The sequence below is a fragment of the Hypomesus transpacificus genome, chromosome 24 (assembly GCF_021917145.1).
Source record: "Hypomesus transpacificus isolate Combined female chromosome 24, fHypTra1, whole genome shotgun sequence".
NCBI classification, from domain to species: domain Eukaryota; kingdom Metazoa; phylum Chordata; class Actinopteri; order Osmeriformes; family Osmeridae; genus Hypomesus; species Hypomesus transpacificus.
The window spans coordinates 3,187,894-3,210,719 of NC_061083.1; the positions used below are offsets into that span (position 1 = coordinate 3,187,894).

General features: G+C 45.7%; 2 protein-coding genes and 1 long non-coding RNA gene across 5 annotated transcripts; 1 reads left to right on the top strand and 2 right to left on the bottom strand.

Moving 5' to 3' along the window:
• The first annotated feature begins 5,954 nt into the window (after window positions 1-5,954).
• LOC124486581 lies at window positions 5,955-9,255 on the top strand. The gene is made up of 3 exons (XR_006958286.1): window positions 5,955-6,019; window positions 6,763-6,919; window positions 7,361-9,255. It is a non-coding gene; the product is annotated as an uncharacterized LOC124486581 (long non-coding RNA).
• Window positions 9,256-9,345: 90 nt separating this feature from the next.
• rpl35 (ribosomal protein L35) lies at window positions 9,346-10,803 on the bottom strand. Its single transcript, XM_047048283.1, has 4 exons — window positions 10,703-10,803; window positions 9,915-10,051; window positions 9,681-9,762; window positions 9,346-9,534 (listed from the first exon to the last, which is right to left on the bottom strand). Exons 1-4 carry the CDS (start codon window positions 10,703-10,705, stop codon window positions 9,385-9,387), a joined length of 372 nt encoding a protein of 123 aa, XP_046904239.1. The 5' UTR covers window positions 10,706-10,803; the 3' UTR covers window positions 9,346-9,384.
• Window positions 10,804-13,257: 2,454 nt separating this feature from the next.
• golga1 (golgin A1) lies at window positions 13,258-22,728 on the bottom strand. 3 transcript variants are annotated; one of them, XM_047048452.1, is made up of 24 exons: window positions 22,493-22,728; window positions 21,724-22,018; window positions 20,592-20,682; window positions 19,913-19,987; window positions 19,243-19,340; window positions 19,120-19,152; window positions 18,660-18,788; window positions 18,303-18,472; window positions 18,079-18,190; window positions 17,908-17,991; window positions 17,670-17,795; window positions 17,450-17,545; window positions 17,225-17,320; window positions 17,022-17,117; window positions 16,680-16,832; window positions 16,270-16,365; window positions 15,844-15,933; window positions 15,582-15,684; window positions 15,318-15,478; window positions 14,994-15,152; window positions 14,824-14,883; window positions 14,476-14,727; window positions 14,306-14,392; window positions 13,258-14,027 (listed from the first exon to the last, which is right to left on the bottom strand). In XM_047048452.1, exons 2-24 carry the CDS (start codon window positions 21,850-21,852, stop codon window positions 13,947-13,949), a joined length of 2,577 nt encoding a protein of 858 aa, XP_046904408.1. In that variant the 5' UTR covers window positions 21,853-22,018; window positions 22,493-22,728; the 3' UTR covers window positions 13,258-13,946. The 3 variants fall into 3 exon arrangements, with proteins under 3 accessions (XP_046904408.1, XP_046904409.1, XP_046904410.1); XM_047048453.1 differs by having other exon boundaries at window positions 22,270-22,728; XM_047048454.1 differs by lacking the exon at window positions 19,913-19,987.
• Between the last annotated feature and the right edge of the window lie 98 nt (window positions 22,729-22,826).

Sequence of the window (22,826 nt, forward strand, 5' to 3'; positions counted from 1 at the left end):
CGAGCCAGAGAGTCTGGGCAGCTGGTAGAACGAGAGCAGGTCCAATGACACCAGATCCTTCTTGCCGATCAGGGAGAGGGGACTCACAAGCTACGAAGCATTTCATCAAGTATCAGGGAGGGGGGGAACCTTTTAGGAAACACATTGTCAAAATGAGGGAATTCTCGCAACGCGGCACTGGGGGTGCCCTTAGTGGGAGACACTTTTCCTAGTTCAACACTGGAGACCAATTTCGAGGAGACATCTGGATTCTCTCTTAGTGACTCTCAGGGGCAAATGGCCACCTGGTCCGGACCCCCCTCCACCCAGCAGCTCTGTGTTAACGGGGAGACATCCACACTGCCACATCTCCACCACCCACGCCACTAACGCACACCAGCTGCTCCTTACCCCCCCCCCCCCTCCCTTCTTCTCACCCCTTCACCTATGATAGAAGGAATACTGTACCTGAGGGAGTGCTGATGTATAAATGAAGAATAATCATGCATGAACTCTGTCCTTTACATGGTGAATGAAAACCATGTCTGATTGCATTACCTTACATTCCTAGTATCGGGAGAGCCATGATTACATATTCACAGATGTTCCAAACTCAATCACACCCATGCGATGAAAGACTGTTACAATTGCAGACGTGGAATGATTTCTGGGAATGTTTAAATTTCACTCAAGTAATAACTCTAACTACCATGTTAATGACCCTACAAATGGGTCAACAATTAGGTGAGAAAAGGCCAGACGACCTCTATAAACAGTAAAAAGGAGCCCTTTTCACAGTTACTGTCCCAGAGGTTCTTTGACACCTTCTCAGCCCCTCCCTCTAAACATACCATAGAGGCTGCAACAGCGGCCAACTGTGACATTTTCGGAGAGAGATTTGATAGACTCGTGTCCTTGTTGAGGTTAAATATAGGTTATGCAATCAGGGATGCTCTTTATCTCATCAAATTTACAGCAGGGGAAAGGGGAACCGACAGCTTATAGGATGAACCACCAACGTGGACACTGTGATATAAAGGGCCTTTCTAAGAATTGTTTAATGCTCCATTGTGAAAGGGGAGTAATGTGCCAGCATGATAAGATCTGAAGGAAGGGGATGGAATGGAATGACAAGGGAACAGCTGACATAGCAAGGGTATTTGATCTGCCATTGTTTTCCCATCACAGGAAGACTGCCAGGGTGGTCTACACTATGCCAAGTTATGGCTTTGCTCTTCATAACAGTCTATTGTTCAATTTGTTCCTGTGTGTTTGTGTGTGAGTGCTTCCATTTTGTCTTCAGTACTGTCACATTGAAACTGTTGCCACAACTCTTGTGGTCCAGGGGGGAGCGTGTATTTGTTTGTGTTGGATGGCATTGAGTGTGAACGTGTTTGTGCGTGCATGTTTTCTCAAAATTTTAAACTTGTTTTGCTGTTGCCACACTCAAAGGATAGGATTGGACTTGGGGAACATTTGTTTATTTCTGTTGGATCACATTGAGGTTTAACTGTGAATTCCTCTCAAGTTAAACAAACCGCTCTGGTGTTCCTACCGCTGGCCATTGGCTAACTGTCAAATCATTTGGCCTCTGGTTTCCCATTAGAATTGACCTTTGAAAAGCTGTTTTTGGACATGGAATTTTACTAAGTGAAAGGTTATTTTCTCAGAGGCCCCAATCCTTATACATTTTCTTCCAGATGACTTTTTTGTCAGTTGTGAGTTGGGCTTCCACTTCACCATTCCAGAACACTGAGTGTCTCACGGCAGTTCTAAACCCACAACGTATGCCCACAGACATCCACTGAAATGTGCACCTGTTCAATTTCTCATCTGCCGAAGCACGCTGATACCATCTCCACCCATCATGTCTTAGGATGTACTGGCCAGCCCAGGCGGATGATGGCAAATAACTCAAAGGCCAGAACCACTCCTCACATTCCACCCCGGACCCTGTGCCCCCCGTTTGACAACTGCTCTGTAGCAGATGGACCGGGGCCTTAACTCTCTCTCATCACGTCCACAACCTCCCAGTCCCCCCAGGGAGCTCCACTGACTGCTTGATGTTGATGCATTCTCCGAAAACCACACAGGCTTCAACCTGAGGGTGTAACAGTAAACTTGTGTGAGAAGTCCTCTCTCTCTCTCTCTCTCTCTCTCTCTCTCTCTCTCTCTCTCTCTCTCTCTCTCTCTCCCTCTCTCTCTGTCTCTCTCTGGCTCTCTCTCTCTCTCTCTGTCTCTCTCTCTCTGTCTCTCTCTCTCTCTCCGAAACTCTAGGGCAGTTCAGGTTCAGAGAATGAGATGTTATGAAACACCTCATCAACACGCTGGAGATGGGAGAGACGCACAGCTCATCAGCAGACTCCCCACAGAGAACAGGCCCAGCCCAGAGCACGTCATCATCGGACCTCGCGGTCTCCGACAGCCCCACAGCGAGAGGAGCGGGACATCTCTGGAACGGGTTCACAGTTAATGGGCCTCGACGAGAGAACAGGAGGACGCTGTGGGGGAAAGTGACCACAATGATCCTATGTCTATTCATTTCCACATAAACACATCAAGGATCTGATTACCACACTGGTTTACACAGTGGGTGATTAATCAGAATAGGCAACTTGGGAAGGACATCGGCAATGTGGACAAACACCAAGATGAGGCCACTGTGATGATTTTACTGGGATTTAGTGACCTAATGCCTGAAGTCCCATTGTTATTTGATTCTTACAATATTGAATACAGCCCCAAAACAAAGGTAAACCAAGGAAATTAAATGGTTGGAAACATAGAATAATCTTTCATTTTTAATGAACCATCTCATCTAGCTGAGAGAAGTCAAAGATCCTCTTGTGAAAATGTCACAATAAGATCAGTTGACAGGACATTTATAGAAGGCATTGCATCACAGACCTATATTGTTGTAAGCCATGTAGAAAGGCCTTCCAGTCTCCTTGGTGATAGCTCCCAGAGGAGGGTGAGGTAGCTTGTCTTAGACTGTGAGAGCACACACACATTGCTGGTGTCTGACTAGACAACAGGGAATACCCAACTTTGATCATATTCCAGTTATTAACTAGGTATAACCCCCTCCGAACAACTCTAGGGAGCACTGAAGTGAAATGAATAAAAAGCCAACAGGTTTTTAACTTAAAATGTTCTCTGGGTGAGCTAAGATTCTAGATTCTTTATTCGCAGTCAGTTTTACTATGGGTGGATGCAGTCAAAATATTTGACGGTGAGGAGACACTCAACTCATCTGCCAGGGTTCTTTCGCTCAGGACAATGAATAGATATGAAAAAGATTTAATTTGCAATATATCACAAATAAATGATTTTCTTTCACAGAAAAATGTTTCCCAACTTTAAGCCCCCAAGCACACTTAACACCCATATTGTCAACTGTAAAACACTTGACTATTTGGGAGGGACGGGGCGTGTTTAACTTGTAAAAGCAAGACACCTTGACTGCTTTAGTTTCCTCCTTGTTGGCAGGTCACGGTGCCCAGACAGACAGAGGTGAGTGTGCTGTTCAGGTTCCAGCTTCTGTTCCGTTTAACGGCAGTCATCACCTGGCAACCGTCAAAGATGCAGAGACACGGGAAGCGACAAGTGTGTAAGTGAAACCAGACTATCCGAGCTCCAGGCCACTAAACCTTCTCTGCTGGAACCGGGCCAGCGGTTGGGGTAAGTGGAGACAGACAAAGTCCAGATCCATGAATTCCTCCTCCACCTGTCCTTCCTCCATTCATTACGTATGGCACCGTCATAAAAGCACCACCTAGGCATCCTAAATCCTCCAAGTCATGTTGATTGATGACTAAATAGATGGATAGGTACTCATGTACTCATAGAAATATCAGAACAGCATATAGGCTGAAAGACCCTTGGTGTAGCCGAGTGCATTCTCAACTCACCATGTCGCCTAAACAGGTTGGTAGATTATCGGCCATGATGTTAAACAAACATTGTTTCTGTCACCATGACAATGCTGTCATGTAGCCACTGACTAACCACAAACAAATCCCACACCCTAGCTCACAGTGCCCCTGGCAACATAGCTAACAGGCCAGTAAACGTTTGTGTGTGGAGATTCAGCAACATTCAAATGGGCTGTCACTCAATTTCACAACCCCTCTCCTTCTTGGAAGTTGGTCAAAACCCTGGACCTCGCTAGACAGCAGGTAAGGATTGTTTGGAAAATTTGACAATAATAATAGAAATGCGGAAAGGCGTGTGTCAACAATGTCCCTAAAGGCTTGTGTGAGAAACACACACGCATCTGCTTTCTGTTAGATTGTTGTGAGGCTGCTTTCCCAAAGCATTTAAGTTCAATATCATTACTGAATCAAGTCCAGAATTACAAGCCGTCTATTTTCACTCAAATGTCTTGGGTTGAAGATTGGATTACTAGGTTACAGTTGAAAGGATTTGGACTGGAGTTGAATTGGTAAAAGGTTAAACTAGCCCTCCTATTTGAGGACATCATCACACAGTTAGATTCACACCACCAGCCCTGTGATCACAATGACAGTCATTCACATCCTCTAATCAGTGCCTGGTGTGTAAACTGAAAACAGAGTTGCTTATCATCTTCCCCAAACCACTCAGATAAACATTTATCCTACAGTTTGTAATAGTTCTGATTACTGCCTACGCTGTTTCTCAACCACTAAATGAGAAACAGGGAACACATCCAAAATGGCTCCTAGTGTACCTCGTTTCCCCTCAGCTGATATGTATAAGTGATAATATATCAAATGTCTGTGTTAGCACAGGTGTTTGCCCTTTGCCTGATTTTTCCATTGATGCACAAATACAGTAAATAGGATTTGTATTCCTATTCCTTTTTTTCCTTCCTAGTCTGATCCGTGAGAGCTTGCTTTGATTTCATTCCTCTTTTGAATGTTGAATGTTTATGGTTCATTAGTTTGGAAAACATCATTTAATCATATGGCATTCCATTGGCATATGTCAGAGCTGAATGTGAGTCGTGAGGTTTGCAAGGAGAGAAAACAAACACAGCTCTCATGGCATGACACCCTAATGAAAGACTAATGATGATAGCTCCCGCCTAACTCACTGATCCGTTGGTCCGTACGAAAAAACATTTTCATCACTACGTAGCTATGCATCTCCAATCACCATCATCAAAATCAAGAACATGCTTGCATCACTGAGCCAGCAGACGTTCTGTATGTGTACCGATGCCCTGACCCAAATCCCAATTCTTTGCAGACGGTTGAGTGTCATCACCAAATAGTGTCCCATCTTTGTTCAGCCACAGGTGTCTGCACACAAGAGACGAGCCATTGCGTCTCATCAATGGATGTCAGCGAATACAGAGGCTGGTTTCCAGCGAGTCGAGGTGGAGGCGTGTCTCAGTATAGATGTCTCAACGTCAACAGAGGGGACCCCGAGTGGTTACCGAGGGCAACAGCCTTCGACCAGAGAGGGTACCTCGGAGCCTCATCTGAGCCCTGCTCCCACAATGTCTACAGGTGTCTCTATGGTAACCAACACTCTACTCAATCAACCACACCACTTAGCATCACATGAAATTTCCCCCCTCTGGGATCGATTAAGTTATAGTTGAAGCTAATATTTATCTATCCATCTCCTGCCCACCAAAACATTCTGCTGCAATCGTGCCTTGCCCAGCATGCACAGACCTTGCGTAATTTGATGGAGAAAAAAATGAACCTGATCTATTACGGCGATTTAACAGCGGGCCTCCTTCTTTAGAGAGATCCTATCCTCACCTCCCGTTGTGTTCTCCCAGCACAAGGGCGAGGCTGCACTCTGCAGCAGCGGCCCCCCAGCGCCAGGGGACTGACTCCCAGACTGGTGCCCCGGAGGAGCGCAGGGGCGGGAGGAGGGAGAGAGGGCGGGGGTGGACGTCCGCTGAGCAGTGCTCACGGGAAGCTGGAAGAGACCAGAGGAGAGAAGGCGCTCGGCTCCATACCCCGAAGGCCCGTCACCGCACCAGAGGGGAGGGGCCGATCAAGGGAACCGAACCAGGGAGCTCCAATCAGGAACCCAGTAGGTAAGGGAGGCCTCAAATCAGAGTCGTGCTAACACTGCTATTATTTTGATCTCCACACACACAGGCCCACCACCATCGATCTGAAAAGCGAACTCGGAAGGTGCGCCAGGTTTTGTGGGTAACATGTCAACCCCCAAATCACGGTCTAATTGCTGCTGCTTAAGTGGCTAACCTAACCGGTGAAGCATCTGGTGCTAATGTGTACACAGGCCAGCCATAATGGGTGACTGAAGCTGCTGTTTACTTCCAGCGCTACCCACTTAAAAGCCCCTTTGATCCGAGCTCTCTAGAAGCCAGGCGAGCAGAGCACACACTAGCTTCCATCTGCCGAGCTAATCCCCCATAAAGCACAACCAAACAACATCGATACAATATTCATTTTCCTCTCCCTGACTTAAGGCAAACAGCTGGGACTGTTTGTGGTTGCAAAGAAAAACAATTGTTATTAGCCCCTCACATGAAATTCCCTGCTTGCTAAGGAGCAGCGTGTGTGTGTGTGTAGGGGTGGAGGGTTGGAAGGGGGGGGAGGGGTGCGTGTGCATGAATTCCTGCTTAAGCCAATCAGTCATGCTTATCTTTGCAGACACTGACCATGCTCATTTCAAGATGTTTCATTTGGGATCTCCGCCAAAGAACAAATATTATCTGCAGCTTGGAGACAAATGTGACTGTTGACACTTCCACCCCCCCCCCCTTCCCTCGACCTCAGAATGCCTGGCTCTGAATCCTGTTTGTTTTTTCAGCGTGTCCCAGGAGACCTTGCAAAGTTGCGTGTGACACCACTCGCGGACAGCAGGTGGACGCGAGGAGAGGCGTCTCGACTCCGACGCTGCACCTCTACCTCCCTTCGTCACGCTGTGAAGAGGAGGACGACGACGACGCGGCCAGTGAGAACTCGAGGTATGGAGTTTGGGGGCCGGTGGTACGGGGGTTGAGCAGAGAGTTTTACACTGCAGTCCCACCATATGCGTTGTTATAATACCCTGTCCCCCCATATCTTAAATATCACGCGTGGTTATGCCTTCTCCTCCAGGCATAACAGAGCACTGAAATAGGCCTCACAAGGTGATGTCAGAGGCTGGGTGGGGAGACAGAAGTGTTCGACAGAAACATGCAGGCAAGGAGCCACGTGAGAGCGCAAACTGTTTATCAGGTCTCATGGAGTCTTGAGCACAAACAATACCAGCCAGTGCTTAACTAAGACCTGTGGGCATTGCTGGGTGAAACCCTCTCTTCAACTGTCAATGAAAAGGACGTTGAACGTGTGTTTGCGTTCAAGTTGAACAACAACTGTTGTGCATTTCCATGTAATCAACATCATATGTATGTTTTGAACAACAGGCCTATTCAAGAGGACGTTAGTCTCCAACACGGCGCAGATGGTATCGATGTACAGATCATCTCAGAAAGACCCAGGACCCAGGACCTTTCCAACAACACGAGTCCGCAAGATTCAGCAGAGACCCTCCGAATGCAAGAACCTGCGTTCCTCTCTGTGCTGCAGGACCCCTCGGATGACATCAGACCGCAAGACTCCGGAGAGGAAGTCCGGTCTCTGGACCCCAATGTAAACCACGGGTTACAGGAGATCACAGGCGCCCCAGCCTGCCTCCCAGCCCCGAAATCAGGTCCACATGGACGTGACATGGAGCAGGGGAAGATATGCAACCCTCTCCTGATAACGCCTGCAGCTGTTCATAAAGGGAGGCCCCCCACATCTGTTCGGCACCATGTGTCTTACAAGCAGGGCCCGGATAGACTCCCCCAAATAAAAACGATCAAGACACTTGTGTGGGGCTTCCATGGCCCTCGGGAGGTTAAGAGTGTGTGTGTCCTGCAAGACTGCTTGGGTAGATACAGAACTAATCAAACATGATCCTGCCTCTCACATTTGATCCCTGGATGATTCGTCTGTTGAGATAGCCATCTACCCTTGGGGTAGAACCCCTAACGGATGCTTCGCTGAGAAGCTCTCAGATCCCAGACCGCAACACACATGAGGAGTGGCGTTCGGGTGAAAAAATTTAATCTCGCAGGACTAGATCCAAAGGATAAGAGGATATTGTGATCTTACTTCCAGTTCACAGAAAGAAAATATTTGCATTGGTCTCTCTGAGTGAAGATGTCAATACCCTTACGACAAAGCATGTAAACACATGTGAACACGGCCTGCTAGCTCCAGGGCCCTACAGGACTGATATCATCAGAGCACAAACAAACCACAACCAAGAGGGGATTGTGTTCTTATTGTGACGAGGTTTCCTCAACTGTCCAGACCCACTCAGTCACAGGAGCAATAGCATGGCACTGATGGTGCAGAGGACGGAACTGAAACAGAAGACCTGGGTAAATACAAACGCATGCCAGGGAAAATAAAACACCAACAGGGAATTACAGTGTTCTGGATTCTCTTCCAGTTTTGGTGTGAAAACAGAGTCGGTGAACAACATTCAGTCACGCAACCACCACAGACGAGGAGAAACTAAACCCATCTATTGAGAAAGAGGTGTCGAGTGTGAAGTGTAAACCCATGTTTTAAGAGTTGTGCTTTTCTGCAGTTATCAACAAAACACGCGGGGCCAATACATAGATCCAAAAACCTTTATTTTAACTTGAATACCGCCTATCACAACATTGGGGCTATCGACTGAGTATGACGATATCATTCATGGTACTGTATTTGTTCGCCAACAAAATATGGTTTAATTAAATTACCCTTCCATTAGTCTTATGATCGGAGTTTGGAAAAACCATAGAAGGGATATGTTGCCCCCTTGTGGATCACCTGGTAATTACATTCAGCTAACAGCCTCTTGTCAACATCCATGTATTATGGTACTCATTCATCTACTTGTTGAAACTCATGAAGAGCTACACTTCCCATTAAGTGTAAAATTACTGTTTAGACATGAGCACAATAACTGATCCACTATTCAGACGACATTGAACCTGTCAACTACACTCATTCATGTAACCTTCACTTGAAGTTTCATGACTTTAGGTCAGATAACTGTAATATCAAGACTCAGACAGCCAAATCCTACAGAGAATCTCCCAGTCGAGCTCAGGTATAGAGGGGTTGGGTTGCTAATAATTTATAACAACATAATGTGATATTTTTAAAAAATATTAAATATCCGTATATGTTGATTGTATGCACATTCCTGCCACAGTAAATTCCTTGTTTGTGTGAACTTAAATGGCGAATAAAACAAATTCTGATTAAAAAGATTAGTACCATTTGAGTCTGAACACAAATCATAAAAGTAGCCAGATGTTTATTCACGCTTAAATGAATCTAATAAAACAAGACAGACAACGTTAGCTCCTTTTCCTGGATTTATTTTAACAATAGAAACAGCCTTTTAGGCTTTGACAGCAAATTTGCGAACAGAGTACAGGAGGTCCTTCCTCTGCTGTTTCTTGGTCTTCAGACTTTCCTCATGCTTGTTGAGCCTGCGGCGGATAGCCCTGGTCTTCCTGGGCCTCAGGTCCAGGGGCTTGTACTTCTTGCCCTGAAAGACAAAAAAAAAAGAATCCAGTTAGATGTCAACGTTTGGAAAATGTAACATATGCTGAAAAGATCTGCTTCCAATTTACAGCCAGCCATTTTAACACAAGGCTGTGTAATTACAGACACAATTGTGTCACCCGTTCTCACCTTGTAGAACTTCCTGAGGTTCTCCTTCTGTGTCTGGTTGATGACAGTGAGGACCCTGGCAATGGACTTGCGGACAACGCAGCTATGGATCGAAAGAAAGTTGGTTAAGAACCAATAAACTAAAATGGTAAGCCACCTTTTAAACAACATTAGATGCATAGCCATGGACACATGTAAGATGGTAGGAAAGTCAGCCAACACAAACCTAACTAGTGTGGAAGTTATCCAACTTACATCTTGGAAAGCTTAGAGGCAGCCCCACCAGTAACCTTGGCTACACGGAGCTGGGACAGCTCGTTCTTCAGATCATCCAGCTGCTTGAGAAGTTCCTCCTTCTTCTTGCCCCGCAGATCTCTTGCCTTGATTTTCGCCTGTGAATGAGAGAAATAAAATGACAAATCTATACATCTGCCGATTGACCCGTTGCATAGTAGCCATTAGGCTAACCCAACGTTGCACTAAATTGAGTTGAAAAGCCAACTACTGTACTTAACCAGAACGGATGACGGTTCAAACCCCATTTAAGGACAGTTAACAGAATTAAATTGGTACCAAGTTTAGACAGTTAGTCTAGCGTTTGGTAATATATTCTGACTAGCTAAACCGTCTCGGCCTTGGCTTGTCTCACAGCGGAACTAAACTTGGCAAAATAATGACACCCGTAGACACTTATTGACCGTGTACCAAATGACTCATTACATTTGAAACCATCAAATATTAAGTTCGTATCATTTACAGGGACGTACATCTTAATTTTTGCCAATTGGTTAGCTAGCTAGTTTACTAGCGGAACGCTAACGCCACAAGCTAGCTACAGTAGTGGCGCTGCATGCCACGGGTATGTTGTGATATAAAGCGTGCGATTAATGTTAATTGCATCTAATCTACGGGTCCTTGTCGACATACACACGCATCTATAGGTACATAAGATCTTTATTCATAAATTAATAAAAAAAGTCCGACAAATTGTGATAGAAACACGAAACAATTTGATAGATTTGTTGCGACAACTTTTTTCTCACCATGGTCCTTGACGCTGCCCTGCTGGAAAGACCGGACGACCGCGTGTTCACGAATTGTAACTTCCGGAGCTCTTCTTCCTCAGTTCAAATGCACAGGAACACCCATACTGCCACCAGCTGGATGTCGTTGAAATGTCAAAAAAATATATATACATCTTCTCGTTTCATTACTACCCATACCAGGGGCGATTTTAGGATCAGACCTTGAGGGATGCTCGGCTCCTCATGAGAATGAGACACGGATAGCTTCCAAAAATGTTAAACCACCTGCTAAATCACGAATTTCACTGGATAATTCTCTGTATTTATTAGTACAACTATTTAACAATACACGAATATTAAATTAATATTGTTTTTAAATTGGCTAAACTCACCCCAAAACCCAACCCAACATACACTCACAAACCTCTTAACCCTTTTGGCTTAAAACATCTCTGCGGATCATTCCTTCTACTTCTCTGGGAGAATTAAGCTTTGTCGCCTAAATGTACACCTCGAATATATTTGATGTAGGAAAAAACACATAGCATCTACGTGGTCTTGATTACCTGTCCACTTTCTCACCTGGTTCTCTCTCTTTTCTCTCTCTGTGTTTCTCTCTCATCTTTGTGCTGACTCCATCCAGCTGTCTTCCCCTTTTCCGTCTCGTATGATTTGATAAAAGGTATAAATTGATCCATATCAATGCATTACAGCACTATAATATAATGCAGGGTGGTTGCTGTGTGGTAATGCAACTTCCTTCCTCACCTGAACCTGGCTCTTTTAAAAATCGTATATGCATAGACAGGCCTATGGAAAAACAGACATTTCCAATGAGTGAGGGTTTGTTCCCATGCTTAAATTCACTGTCCATTAATGTATTTTCTGAAGACCAATTCTATCAGCATTAGAAACATTGTAACTTCTTTAACTAAAATAATGAAGTACATCAGTTAATTCGTTAGCTGGCAGGTGTGTCAGCAGACTCGCTGAGTGAGAGCTAGATAGCTCAAATGTTGTCAGATAATCTCTGAGGTAGCTAGTTTACAAACAACGTCAGCTGACGACGTTAACACAAATAACACTGAGATAGAACTAGAACCAGACACTTTCTAAACCACAGACAATTTGACACAACGTTCTCTGTCAGAACATAGAGCAATTTTAGCTGCTTACGTTTCAACTTGTGTTCATAATATGCACCATGAAATTACTACGTAGCCAACTTCTTAAAATGTGCTTTTACTGGCGCGAAGTGGGCTACCAACGTTACAAACAAGAGCACGGGGACACATTATATTAAACTGTGCCCTTTGAACCTGAATTGTTTGTCATCTGTCACTAACATATAAGTTTGCAAACTCTAATGTTACAAAAATAAAAATGATTTCAGAAAATAATCATTTTTCGATTTAGGGGTATTGAGATTAAATGTAGGTGTGCTTGAGCACCCCTAAAACGAGTCTAAAATCGTCCCTTGATTGAATCAATAAAGTAATTAAAGAAAGGAATCCAATTTTACAATGTCTTGATTTATTGTTAGTAATGGAAAACAGTCAATGAAGACAATAATTTGTAGTGGTGGCTCTTTTAAAAACTAAAATATGGTATATATTATATATATATATATATATAATATGGTATAGTATTGTACTGTGACTGTACTGGTGTGAAGCCAAAATAGGCAATTCAAGCCTTCAAAAGAATAGTTATTTTTTGTTTCACAGACTGCCCAACTTATGTTGTTTCCACTAAATAGCCCACATGACCTGAATGACGGTAGATGCAACACAATTACAATAATGCTTGTAGTCCTTCACAACTCATGGCTGTATATTGACCCTGAAAAAAACGTCCATATAGTGGAGATGCCTGGACAGTATAATGGACAAAATGCTTTTCTTCTTTCATTGACATGATTTACCCTTCACTGATGAAAACGCACAGGATCCAGATTTCTTGATTGTTTCTGTCTCTTACTAGAATAGTCAACACTGTGGTTGTGGCCAAACTGGACGTGCAAATATGCAGTCAAGAATAAGGCATGCATATTCCCTAGATGTTTCGTCACACCTGCTGATTAATGGTCTCACATTCTTAGCTCAAAAAGAGAAGACTTAAGTAAGGAACATGTACCAACAGAATGTGAAAACAGAGCAACAAACCAGGTATGGAGCCATGAAGAGGTACATGATTAACACAAATACTGTCAGGGGTCAAACCAAATAATTTACATCAACTGATTTATAAAGTTCTCAATGCATATGTACAGTTTTCATATATAAATAGACATATGGAATGTACCGTAAATTACACAAACACAAGGCAGGTAAAGGTAAAGCATGTCCAATCATTCTCATTTTGATAACTTTCAATTACTATTTACTTCAACATTATATTAAAATGATTACCCATCTCCTCTTTAAACAATATTCCTTATTGACAAAGAAAATATAGTTCTCACCCCCTCAGAGAAAGGATTTCCCAAGCACCCTGATTCGTCATCATATACCAGCCCTCTGAAATAATATTGATATATTCATGACAATATCCAAATGAAAGACAGTTAGAGATCTTTCAGAAAGCAGGGACATTGCCATTCAGCTATAGAGAGGATGAATTGAAGCGTCTGTAAGGGTTATCATCATGCTCTCATCATTCACAAATCCCTTTCCCAACCACATACCACAGGCAGTCATTGGCAGTAATTACCATTTTCTGATGTCCAAACGAAAGACAAAGAAATCAAAAGACAGCGGAACACACGAAGAGAGAAACCGTCAATTCTGCCAGGCCCCATGTTTGACCCAGAGCCTGGTGGAGCTCTCTCACCATGGTAAAAGCAGAGCAGGAAATTGACACACACCAGCACCGTGTCTAGAACAGAGCAAAACTTGTCAGAACCTAATTTCAGACAAAAAGTAGGTTACACTCCAGGTCAACATAAGCAAGTGAAAGTCAAGTCTGCCTTTAACCAATTCCTAAAATCCCCTTGAAAAGTAAAAATGACTGAGTATCAAGCAAGACTTTCAGTTGTCAGAATCAAGCCATACAGAGTTCTTTCAAAGGCCTTCTCGGTCCTTCAAGAGCAGTCCTTCGAGGAAAAGTTACAGAGCTACATCGGAGTCTGTCAGAGACCGTTTTAAAGCTTGGGTGGTGCCTTCTTTAGTTGCCACAGTGATGGTAGACATGCAAGGAGGACATGTTGTAGGTGAACTTGTCTTTGTCCTTCCTTTCCATGTCTCTAGCCTCCTCTTCCCTCTTAGGTCCAGTGAGCAGGTGCTCCTGAAATGGACGGCCGAACACTGCCTTTTGGAGACGGCTTGGATCCAAACCAGGACATCTGAAAGACAATTAAGAGTCAGCTATTACATTAATTTAATCACTGTATAAATATGGCTATGGAAACAGAAGAAACAACATTTATGTTGCAATGTATGTCCATCTCATAAATGGGGCATGGGATGCCCAGCCAGCACATTTAAGATTTGAAAGGGGCGCATACATTAAGATAATGACAGATGTAAATGTTAAACACACACCCTGCTTGAGATGGCATACATTTTGACGAAGCCATCTCTACTGCAGCAGAGAAACTGGGGTTTGGGAGGGAAAACCAACCTTGTATTCCAGAGTCTGTTTGAGCATGTCCTCCTCCTCACGACTGAAGTTCAACAGCACCGACACGGCTCTGATGAGCTGAAACGCCTGACAAGAGAAGCAGAGTGCAAAGTTTAGACGTTGCGTTGCGTTAAGACACGGGTCCTATTACGGTCCTGGTCGCCTCTCACCTCCGCCTCTCTGGACGACATGAACTTGAGGACCACATGTTTGAGGTACTCGAAGTTGATCTCTCTGGAGTCGTTGAGGTCTGAGGTGTTGGTGACAGTGGTGTTGGAAGTGGTCAGGCCTGGGCCCAGGGACAGGCCTGTGGTGGAGGATGATAGGGGCTCCTGGCAGGCCCTCTCTGCCCTCTCCAGCCTCTCTGTCCGTCCCTCCTGGGCCTTCTCCTTTCCCTCAGTCTCTGGATCAGGTTTGAGCTTCTGCACCACAAACACACATAACGATAAAACATTGCACACTGCCAAAACAGAACCCACCTCTCTCTGCATATAAACGCCAGTGTTACTAGAGCTCACCAGCTCCTTCTGCAAGGTCCTCTTCAGTTCTGCTAGCCTCTGCTGCAGCTGCTTTATGGTCTGTAAAGCAATAAAAAAGTACAATCAGCACCATCACTCGACCGTAAACTGTCACTCCGTTGATTCCGTTCCAAATGTGTCTGTTGTGAACCACGGCGTACGCCCCTGACCTTGTTCTTCTCGCCGAGTTGCTGTTCCAGCTCTTTGTTGACCTTCTGCATGTGGTCCAAGTCGTCCACGGTAACCACCCCGTTCTGGTCGGGTTCAGAAACGTCCGGAGCCTGCAGCTGCCCAGTCAGGGTGTCCACCTCCACCTCCAGGTCAGATACCTGGGCCACACACACACAGCCATATACAGTCAGACAAAATGCAGACCACAACTCAGTTTTGTTAATTATCAAAAGTGTAAAAAAACTAAAGTTCTAAAATGTTGAAGTGGGTTAACCACAGATCCAAGTCTGCCCCTCCTCTCTTCCCAGTGTGTGTGTTCTGACCCGTGACTGGCAGGAGTCCAGCTGCAGGGTCTGGGTAAGGACCTGGTGCCTCAGACCGGCCAACTGGCTGTCCTTCTCCACCTCCCTCTCCTCCGCCTGCACCCGCACACTCTCCATCTCTTCCTGGACTCGGGACAGAGAGCTCTGGGCTGACTGGAGATCTGCACAACACAAACACAAAACCTGTCAAGCAACAGCACCGATCGGCTCCTCCTGGTTGACCTCTTCAACATTGAGCAGAGGTTGGTGCTGGCGTTTGTTCACCACTGCGGAGCATTTGGAGTTCTTCCTCTTTCTGTTGCAGCTGCTCATTGACTTGCTTCAGCTCCTGTTCTGTGGTCTGAAGAGATGCAGTCATCTCCCCTACCTAGAAACAAGAGAAGAAAAAAAAAGAAGATGAGATTTAGTAAGCCTTCCACATCATTGACATCTTTTTCTATTGGTCAAAAACAAAAGGGATAGTGTGATTTAAAAAGAGCGTGAGAGAGACTTCTGGGTGGCATGTATGTCGGTGGTGCTTAAGGACCTGTAGTTGGAGCTCCTCCTTCTGTCTCCTGGTGTCCTCTAGAGCCTTGGCGATCTCCACGCTCACTGTCTGTCTGCTGCCCAGCTCCGCCTGGGGACAGGACAGAGAGAGAGAGACAAAGAGAGAGACAGAGACAGAGAGAGAGAGAGGACACACGTCACACATCTCTTATTAGGACCTGGGCTGCTGCACTCTAAGTTCATGTGAAGTGTTTTCTCAGGAAACGTTTTTATCTTACGTGACACGCATGCGGGGATTTGAACCTGCAACCTCGTGACCTCCAGTCAAATGCTCGACCACTGAGCTGTATCTATCCCCCCCCCCCTGTACTGAGCTCAAAGCTAGCTCTGGGTGTCAGGAACCATGTCAGTGATGGAACAGACAGTGCTATCAGTGTGAGACGTGAACCAGGAGGAGGGCTCTGACCCTGGCCTGCTCCAGCTCGTCTGTCCGTTTCCTCAGGGTGGCGTCGGCCTCCTCGCTCGCCCGGAGCAGGGAGGACCTCTCCAGCTCCAACTCACTCTAGACTCACACGCACAGGGGAGACAGAGAGTTAGGAGGAGGGATGAAGGGAGAGAGAGGCAAATGAGAGACATGACAGTGTATTAGATAGAAAGGATAGGGCCACAGTCCAATAGTCTATATATGTGGTATCCTGTAGTATCATACGTGGCATGTGATAACGGATCACCCGAGAACATTGTGTGATAAAACACCTGCCATATTAACTATTTGTTTTATTAGTAGCTAAGCAAACCACAGGCCTTCCATCTGCCTACAGACAGGTTAAAGTGCGTCAAGACGCTAGCCAAGCTTTGATAAGAGCAGTGACTCACGATCCTGCTCTGGGCAGAAGAGAGCTCCGCGTCTCTCTGCGCCTGCAGAGCGGAGAGCTGCTCCTGCAGCACTCCTGCAGCCTCCCGGCCCTGCTGCAGCTCTGCAGACACTTCCTGCTGCAGGCTCTCCCGCTCCGCACTCCACTCCGCCTGCTGTGAGCGCACGCACACACACACACACACACAGGAGAGGTCAGCTTCGACAAACTCGCTGCACTCGTCTCTATAGTGACAGATGGGGGGGGGGGGGGGGGGGAAAGCACCCTCTTGGCAAGCTAACTCTACATCCTGCCTCCGAGCGCCGTGAACAAACACGCTGTCCAGAATAAAGCAGGCATCTACCAGTTTGTCCAGACATGCTTGCTTGTCGGCGATCTGCTGATCGGCGCTCTTGAGCCTCTCGTTGCACTCCAGCGCCTGCTGTTCCAGACCCGCTATCTGTGAGAAGAGGAGACACAGGGCGGCAGGTGAGACACCGCACTGACGCCTGTCTGTCTGTCTGTCCGTCTGTGGCGGGGGCGTCCCCCCTGACCCGAGTGTCGTACCTGGGCATCTGTCCGTTCCCGGTAGGACTTGGAGGCGTCGTCTTTGTGTCGCAGGAGCGTCTGCAGCTCCGCCACGTTGTTGTTGATCCTGGACACCTGATGGGAGCAGAGGAGGAGGGACGCAGCGTGAACCACCACCCCCCTGCCTGTGAAGGATCCTCCTGCACGATGACATGTAGAGGAGCTACTCTGGAGAAAGGTGAGAGACGGGGAGAGGGGGTTTACCTGAGCCTCCAGCGAGCTGACTGTGTCAGCGTGGTTGGTACGCGCCTCCAACAGCTCCACTCGGGTCTCCTCCATCCTCTGCTCCAGAGCACACTTCTACACGACACCAACACCCACAAAACAGAAGTTTTAGTGAGCCATCCAATGCTACACACTTCTCCCCTCCCCCCCCGCCGTGTCTCCTCCGTACTACGCAGCACAGGCTGACGAGGCTCCGCACCTCCTTGAGCAGCTCCTGCATGTGGTCGTCCTGGCTCAGGTCGCCCTGGAGACGCCTCTCAAGGGACGAGACCTTCTCCTGGAGGTCCGACAGCATGCGCTCCTTATCCTCCTCCGTCACTGCAGCCTGGGGACAATGAGGAAGGTGGCGGAGGGGATGGGGGTCAATCGTGGGGCCTAGCTCCGCCCAGGTTGGGGTGTTGGTATAGGAGTGATGGGGGGGGGGTGGGTGCTCCAACCTTCTGTTGGTGTAGCTTCAGGGCATCGTGTTCTGCCTGCAGGATGTGGAGACGCCTCTCCAAGGCTGTAGCTGAGGTCCGCGACTGAAAACACACACACAATGTTCAGCACCATCGAGTCGAATGATTCTGGCTCTGTGCTAAAAGATGCATGAGGGCTCTGGGACAAACCTTCTGGAAGTCTTCCGAGACCTGCTGGATGACCTTCTGTAGGTGCTGGCCCCTCTCCTCTAGCTCTGTGATTTTCTTCTCAGCCTCCTCTCTGACCTCCAGGAGTTCCTCCCTTGAGAAGACCACACACACGATGACATTAACCACGTCCCTTGAAAGAAGAGCCTAACACGTTCAAACTTGTCACACATTTAGAGGGACCTTGAACATCGGTATGCTGTTACCTTTCGGCCTCCAGCTCCGTGTTAAGCCTGCACGTTTCCTCATGCTCCTCGGTCAGAGCGTGCAGCTTCTCCTGGGCTTCAGCCAGCCCTTTCTTAGCCGTCTTCAGCTCAGCCTCTCTCTGCTGGAGCTCCCGCTCCCGTTGGCTCAGCTGCTCCTCCTTTCTCAGTAACTAAAGGGACAGACGCCATGACGCAACAAAACTACCTCAAGAGGCGACGCCGATAGCTTTTGGTTCATTCTAGTTTTGTAACCAGCTTTAGACAGACATGTGAACGGACAGGTAAAACCCTTCTGACGAGTCCGTGTTTGACATGCCTCCTGTGTGTTAATGTGAGGGGTTTGGCCTTTGTGCGTACCATGTGTTTGACTTTAGCGAGCTCCTGCTGCTGGAAGCCCTCCAGTTCGTCCAGGTCGTCTCTCTTCTGGAACAGACTGAGGCTCTGCTCCATCATCTCGTCCAGGCGCCCGGCCAGAGAGGCCTTCTCCTGAGGAGAGAGTCAGGAATACGTTCAAACTTATTTAAGAATGAATAAACTGGCTGACTTCGCGCATGGACGAACGATAACTGTAATTATAAAGATAGTTTTAAGAATAGTTCTATATTTAAAACAATAGCATCAACACCACAAAGATAACAACAACTTTAAAGATGAACGATATAATTGGGATCACTTTCCAAACTATAGGGTTGGGGTTCCCCCCCCCCCCAGCTGATTAGCTCTAACTATAGTCAAGGTTGATGTGGACGCAAATATCGTTAGTTATATTTCTCGTTATTGTCCTTGGCGTGAACGGGCATAAAAGTGTTTACCGTACCTTCTCCAGCACTTCCATCCTCTCCATCCATTCCTGTAAGCAAGGAAAGAACATTTAAGAAAGGTTCCCGCCATAATTGTTTTTGAAACACATTTTAGTTAGTGCAGAGGCTACATTGCTAACCTGATCTTTTTTCTCCAGGGCTAATGCCATTCCTTCCGCCATTTTGGCTCTACTGGCCTGGTGAGATTCATTCTGTTCTTGTAGTTTCTTCATAGATGCTGGTGAGTAATATAAGACAGTCATAATAATTTGAACAGGAGCCAGAACTCTACTTGTTTGTGTCTTGTATCTGTGAAAGAGTGAGAGCCTATTCCAACATAGAATTATTATTTGAAGCCAAGCTAAATAGGTTTGAGCAAAGGCAAGCAGTGCAATTTAGCATAGCCAACACAGGTACAAAGTTAGTTGGAACACATTAAAATCATTTCACTCATGAAAAATGCGCTGCTACAAAAGGTGTTAATTGCTATAAAATGTGTTAATTGCTATACAATGCTCCAAGGTACTTCAAGGACACATGACATTGGCATGCTAGTCAATTGTACTTCATCCCAAACAGTCCCCCTTACAAACCACTTATCAAGCATGTAGGCGAAAAGCGGATCTGTTTTAAAAGTTTTTATTAGTGACTGGTGTTGGAACATGGAAGCACACAGAGGAAGTAGCGATCCGTAGCCCCTTTGTGAGACACGGAGATGGTGCACAGCGTTCAGTGGCCATTGTCTCAGCCAGCAGACAAAACAAATGGGGGGGGGGGGGAGGAAAATGGGAGGATAATAAAGGTACGTACAATCCTGGTGTTTTTCTAATGCAATTTCAAGCTTGTCCTTGGTCTTCTGCATGAGTCGGAGCTGCTCAGCGTAGTCTAGTGGCGGGAGGTGGGAGGATGGGAGACCGACAGCACACAGGGACACACACATACAGGAAAGGAAGACAGGTGAACGAGGGTAAAGGGAGAACGAGGAGGTATCAAATAAAAGAGGCAGGATGGCACGTGATCAAGGGAAAAAGTGAGGGGGGGGGGGGGGGGGGCGGGGAGAGACACAAATGATTTTCTTACATGAGAAAACCATCCTGGTTATCAGGCTGCATGAGGATGTGCTACCTTTAACCTTTTTCTTAAAAGGGTCACAGTCACACCAAACAGCTTAGAGGGAGGAGAGCTTTTGGAGCAAATGGGGAAAGACAGACAAAAAGTACCCTACGGTAGCCTGGAGAGTTAGCTCCTTAACGTTCTCAACTTCTCATTATACCTTTGTGAACGTCAAGGACAAAAACGTACTTGTGTACCAAGACCAGAAAGGTTTGCTGTTCATGTGACTGTCATTGACCAAATTACCACCAGTAGAAGAAACCAGCACTAAGACCAGCCTCCCTCCCACAATCCTAACATGCTGTTGGCAGGAATAGCTACACTGACCTCGGGTCAGCATCCAGGGGCACCTTCGGCCTACGCAGACATGTCTTACCTGATAACTTGGCCTCCAGCTTGCGAATCTGATCGTTCCTCCTGAGGATCTGGGAGGAGAGGTCATCCCGTGAGCTACTGCCATCAGAAGCCTGGGAGATCCAGGAAAAAGGAGGGAAAAGATCCATCAGCAATGGATATTACATTTAAAAAGCCCTACACTCACTACCTAACTTCATATTTCTAAAATGAGGCTAAGCCTACCAGATTACCTAGCCGTATTGTCAGAGAATTACTTAAATAATTCAATCCAGTGCAAATGAGAGGTAAGAAGCAACTGTCCAGGCGACTTGATCCTGCCTCCCCATCGAAAGATGAGCAGACCTATTCTTATTGAAAACAAAAGGAAAAAAACACTGAAATCACAACTAAATGAAGTATGTCTTTTGGGAATTGTCTGAGCCATCTATCCCCTCCATAAAACTAAAGGTTTGTGTCTATTTCATGTTTGTTTCTGGACCTAGAGCTTTCATGAGACGGTTGTCAAGCGAGAAAGAAACATAAGGAGTACATGACACCAGTGCAGGGGTTCAGATTACCCAGGTATACGTGACTTAAGGCTACACATTAAACTGCTACATCTAGGTCATACAATTTAAGCTTCGGAAATAAATGAGAGATTTTTAATTAACCATTATGACATGAATTCTGCATAATGAAAGACTGAGCTTTGCTGATGATAATCTCCAGTTGACACACCTACATAACAATGGCTGGTAAACTCCACAAACGACAACCCATACATGTTAGCGTAATATTCTTCTTACATGGCTATGGGAGGATTATGGAACTCGGTTTCCTAATATCTCATATTACTTAAACTTCTTGCATTTCTTTTTTCATTATGATTGTTGACATGGTTGTGAGGGGGGATCTGATAGGATAAGCCCAGACAGGGCTGCATATCCAGTACAAAACGAACAATCTCAACTATAAACAGAGAGAAACCACTAAAGGAGGCCCATTATAGTCAGGAAGAAGGCGGTGCAACATTCAATTTAATTTATTGTTGGCTATTTAAGTCTATTGCTTCTTCACTTACTACTAAACATTCCAAACAGATCCTTGCAAACGATACAAAAGCTTGGTTGAATGATTAAAGCCATCATCAGGGTGTTGGGAAAGATACTTACAAAGTCATCCCCAGAATCTGCCCCTACAGAGGTAATCGACTCTTTGCTGATGGAACGGGGAATGCGGACTCCAGTCCTGGGAGCTGTGGCTGCCTCCTCAGCAATCTTCTTTTTCAGCTTAGCAAACATTGTGTTTGGTTCCTCTTTCAAAATGTGTTTTGCTTCTTCAAAGGGCACTCTACCCCTCAATGCGAGTCCTTGCACAAGTTCAGGGTCCCTTGCTTATTAGGTCAAAAAGAAGTGTTTCTGTGTAGCAATGTGTAAGAAGTGAACTTTCACTTCCATTCTGTTCCACCTGAAAAAGAAAACATAGCAAGGCACTGCAATACAACCAATAAAGGAAAATATATCAATTTTGAAGAGTTTACAGCAAATCGAGAAGCATTAATTATGCCTTTAGCAGAAGGACTGACGAATGAATAGCGTATTGTAGCATTATACATTAGCTGTTAATGAAAATAGATGGCCAGACGACCAGATAGTTACTTAAGATTATTGTTATAATAGTTCTGTGATATAGCCAAGCCTAGTTAGTTAAAGCGGTACCTTCTGTGCTGCAATTTCCGACACCCAAACAATTCAGATCATTTCGATTGATCAGATAAACGACATTTGATTTCGGAAATCCTGGTTGGCAATACAATGAGTACAGTACTGTCAGGCAAACCCGATTAGCAAACTAGACGGTTAGCTTCCTCGCGAAGCTTGCTATAACAACACAGCCTCAGCTGCTAGCCTAGTAATGTTAGCTAGACAGTGGTTATCTTACCGTACTAATAAGCTGGCAGACTATGTAGTTAGTCAAAGTGAACATGTTTTACTGAAGCCCATTTCATTATAACGAAAAACGAATTGAAAGACAACCCTCGTGTTTGATTCACAAATATAAACCTATTATCAATAATGTCACGGCTATAATTTTAACCGTTTAGTAGACTAGCTACTAGCTGAGCTAGCCTTGTTTCATGAGCTAGCTTCCACTAGCTAACATCAACACGTAATCACCTCTTGCACATGACAGACGACGTTTTGCGTCGGGATTCATTGGACAGGTTGGATTGCTCTGTAGTACTGTTTGTTAAGATCATGTATTTAGTTATGTA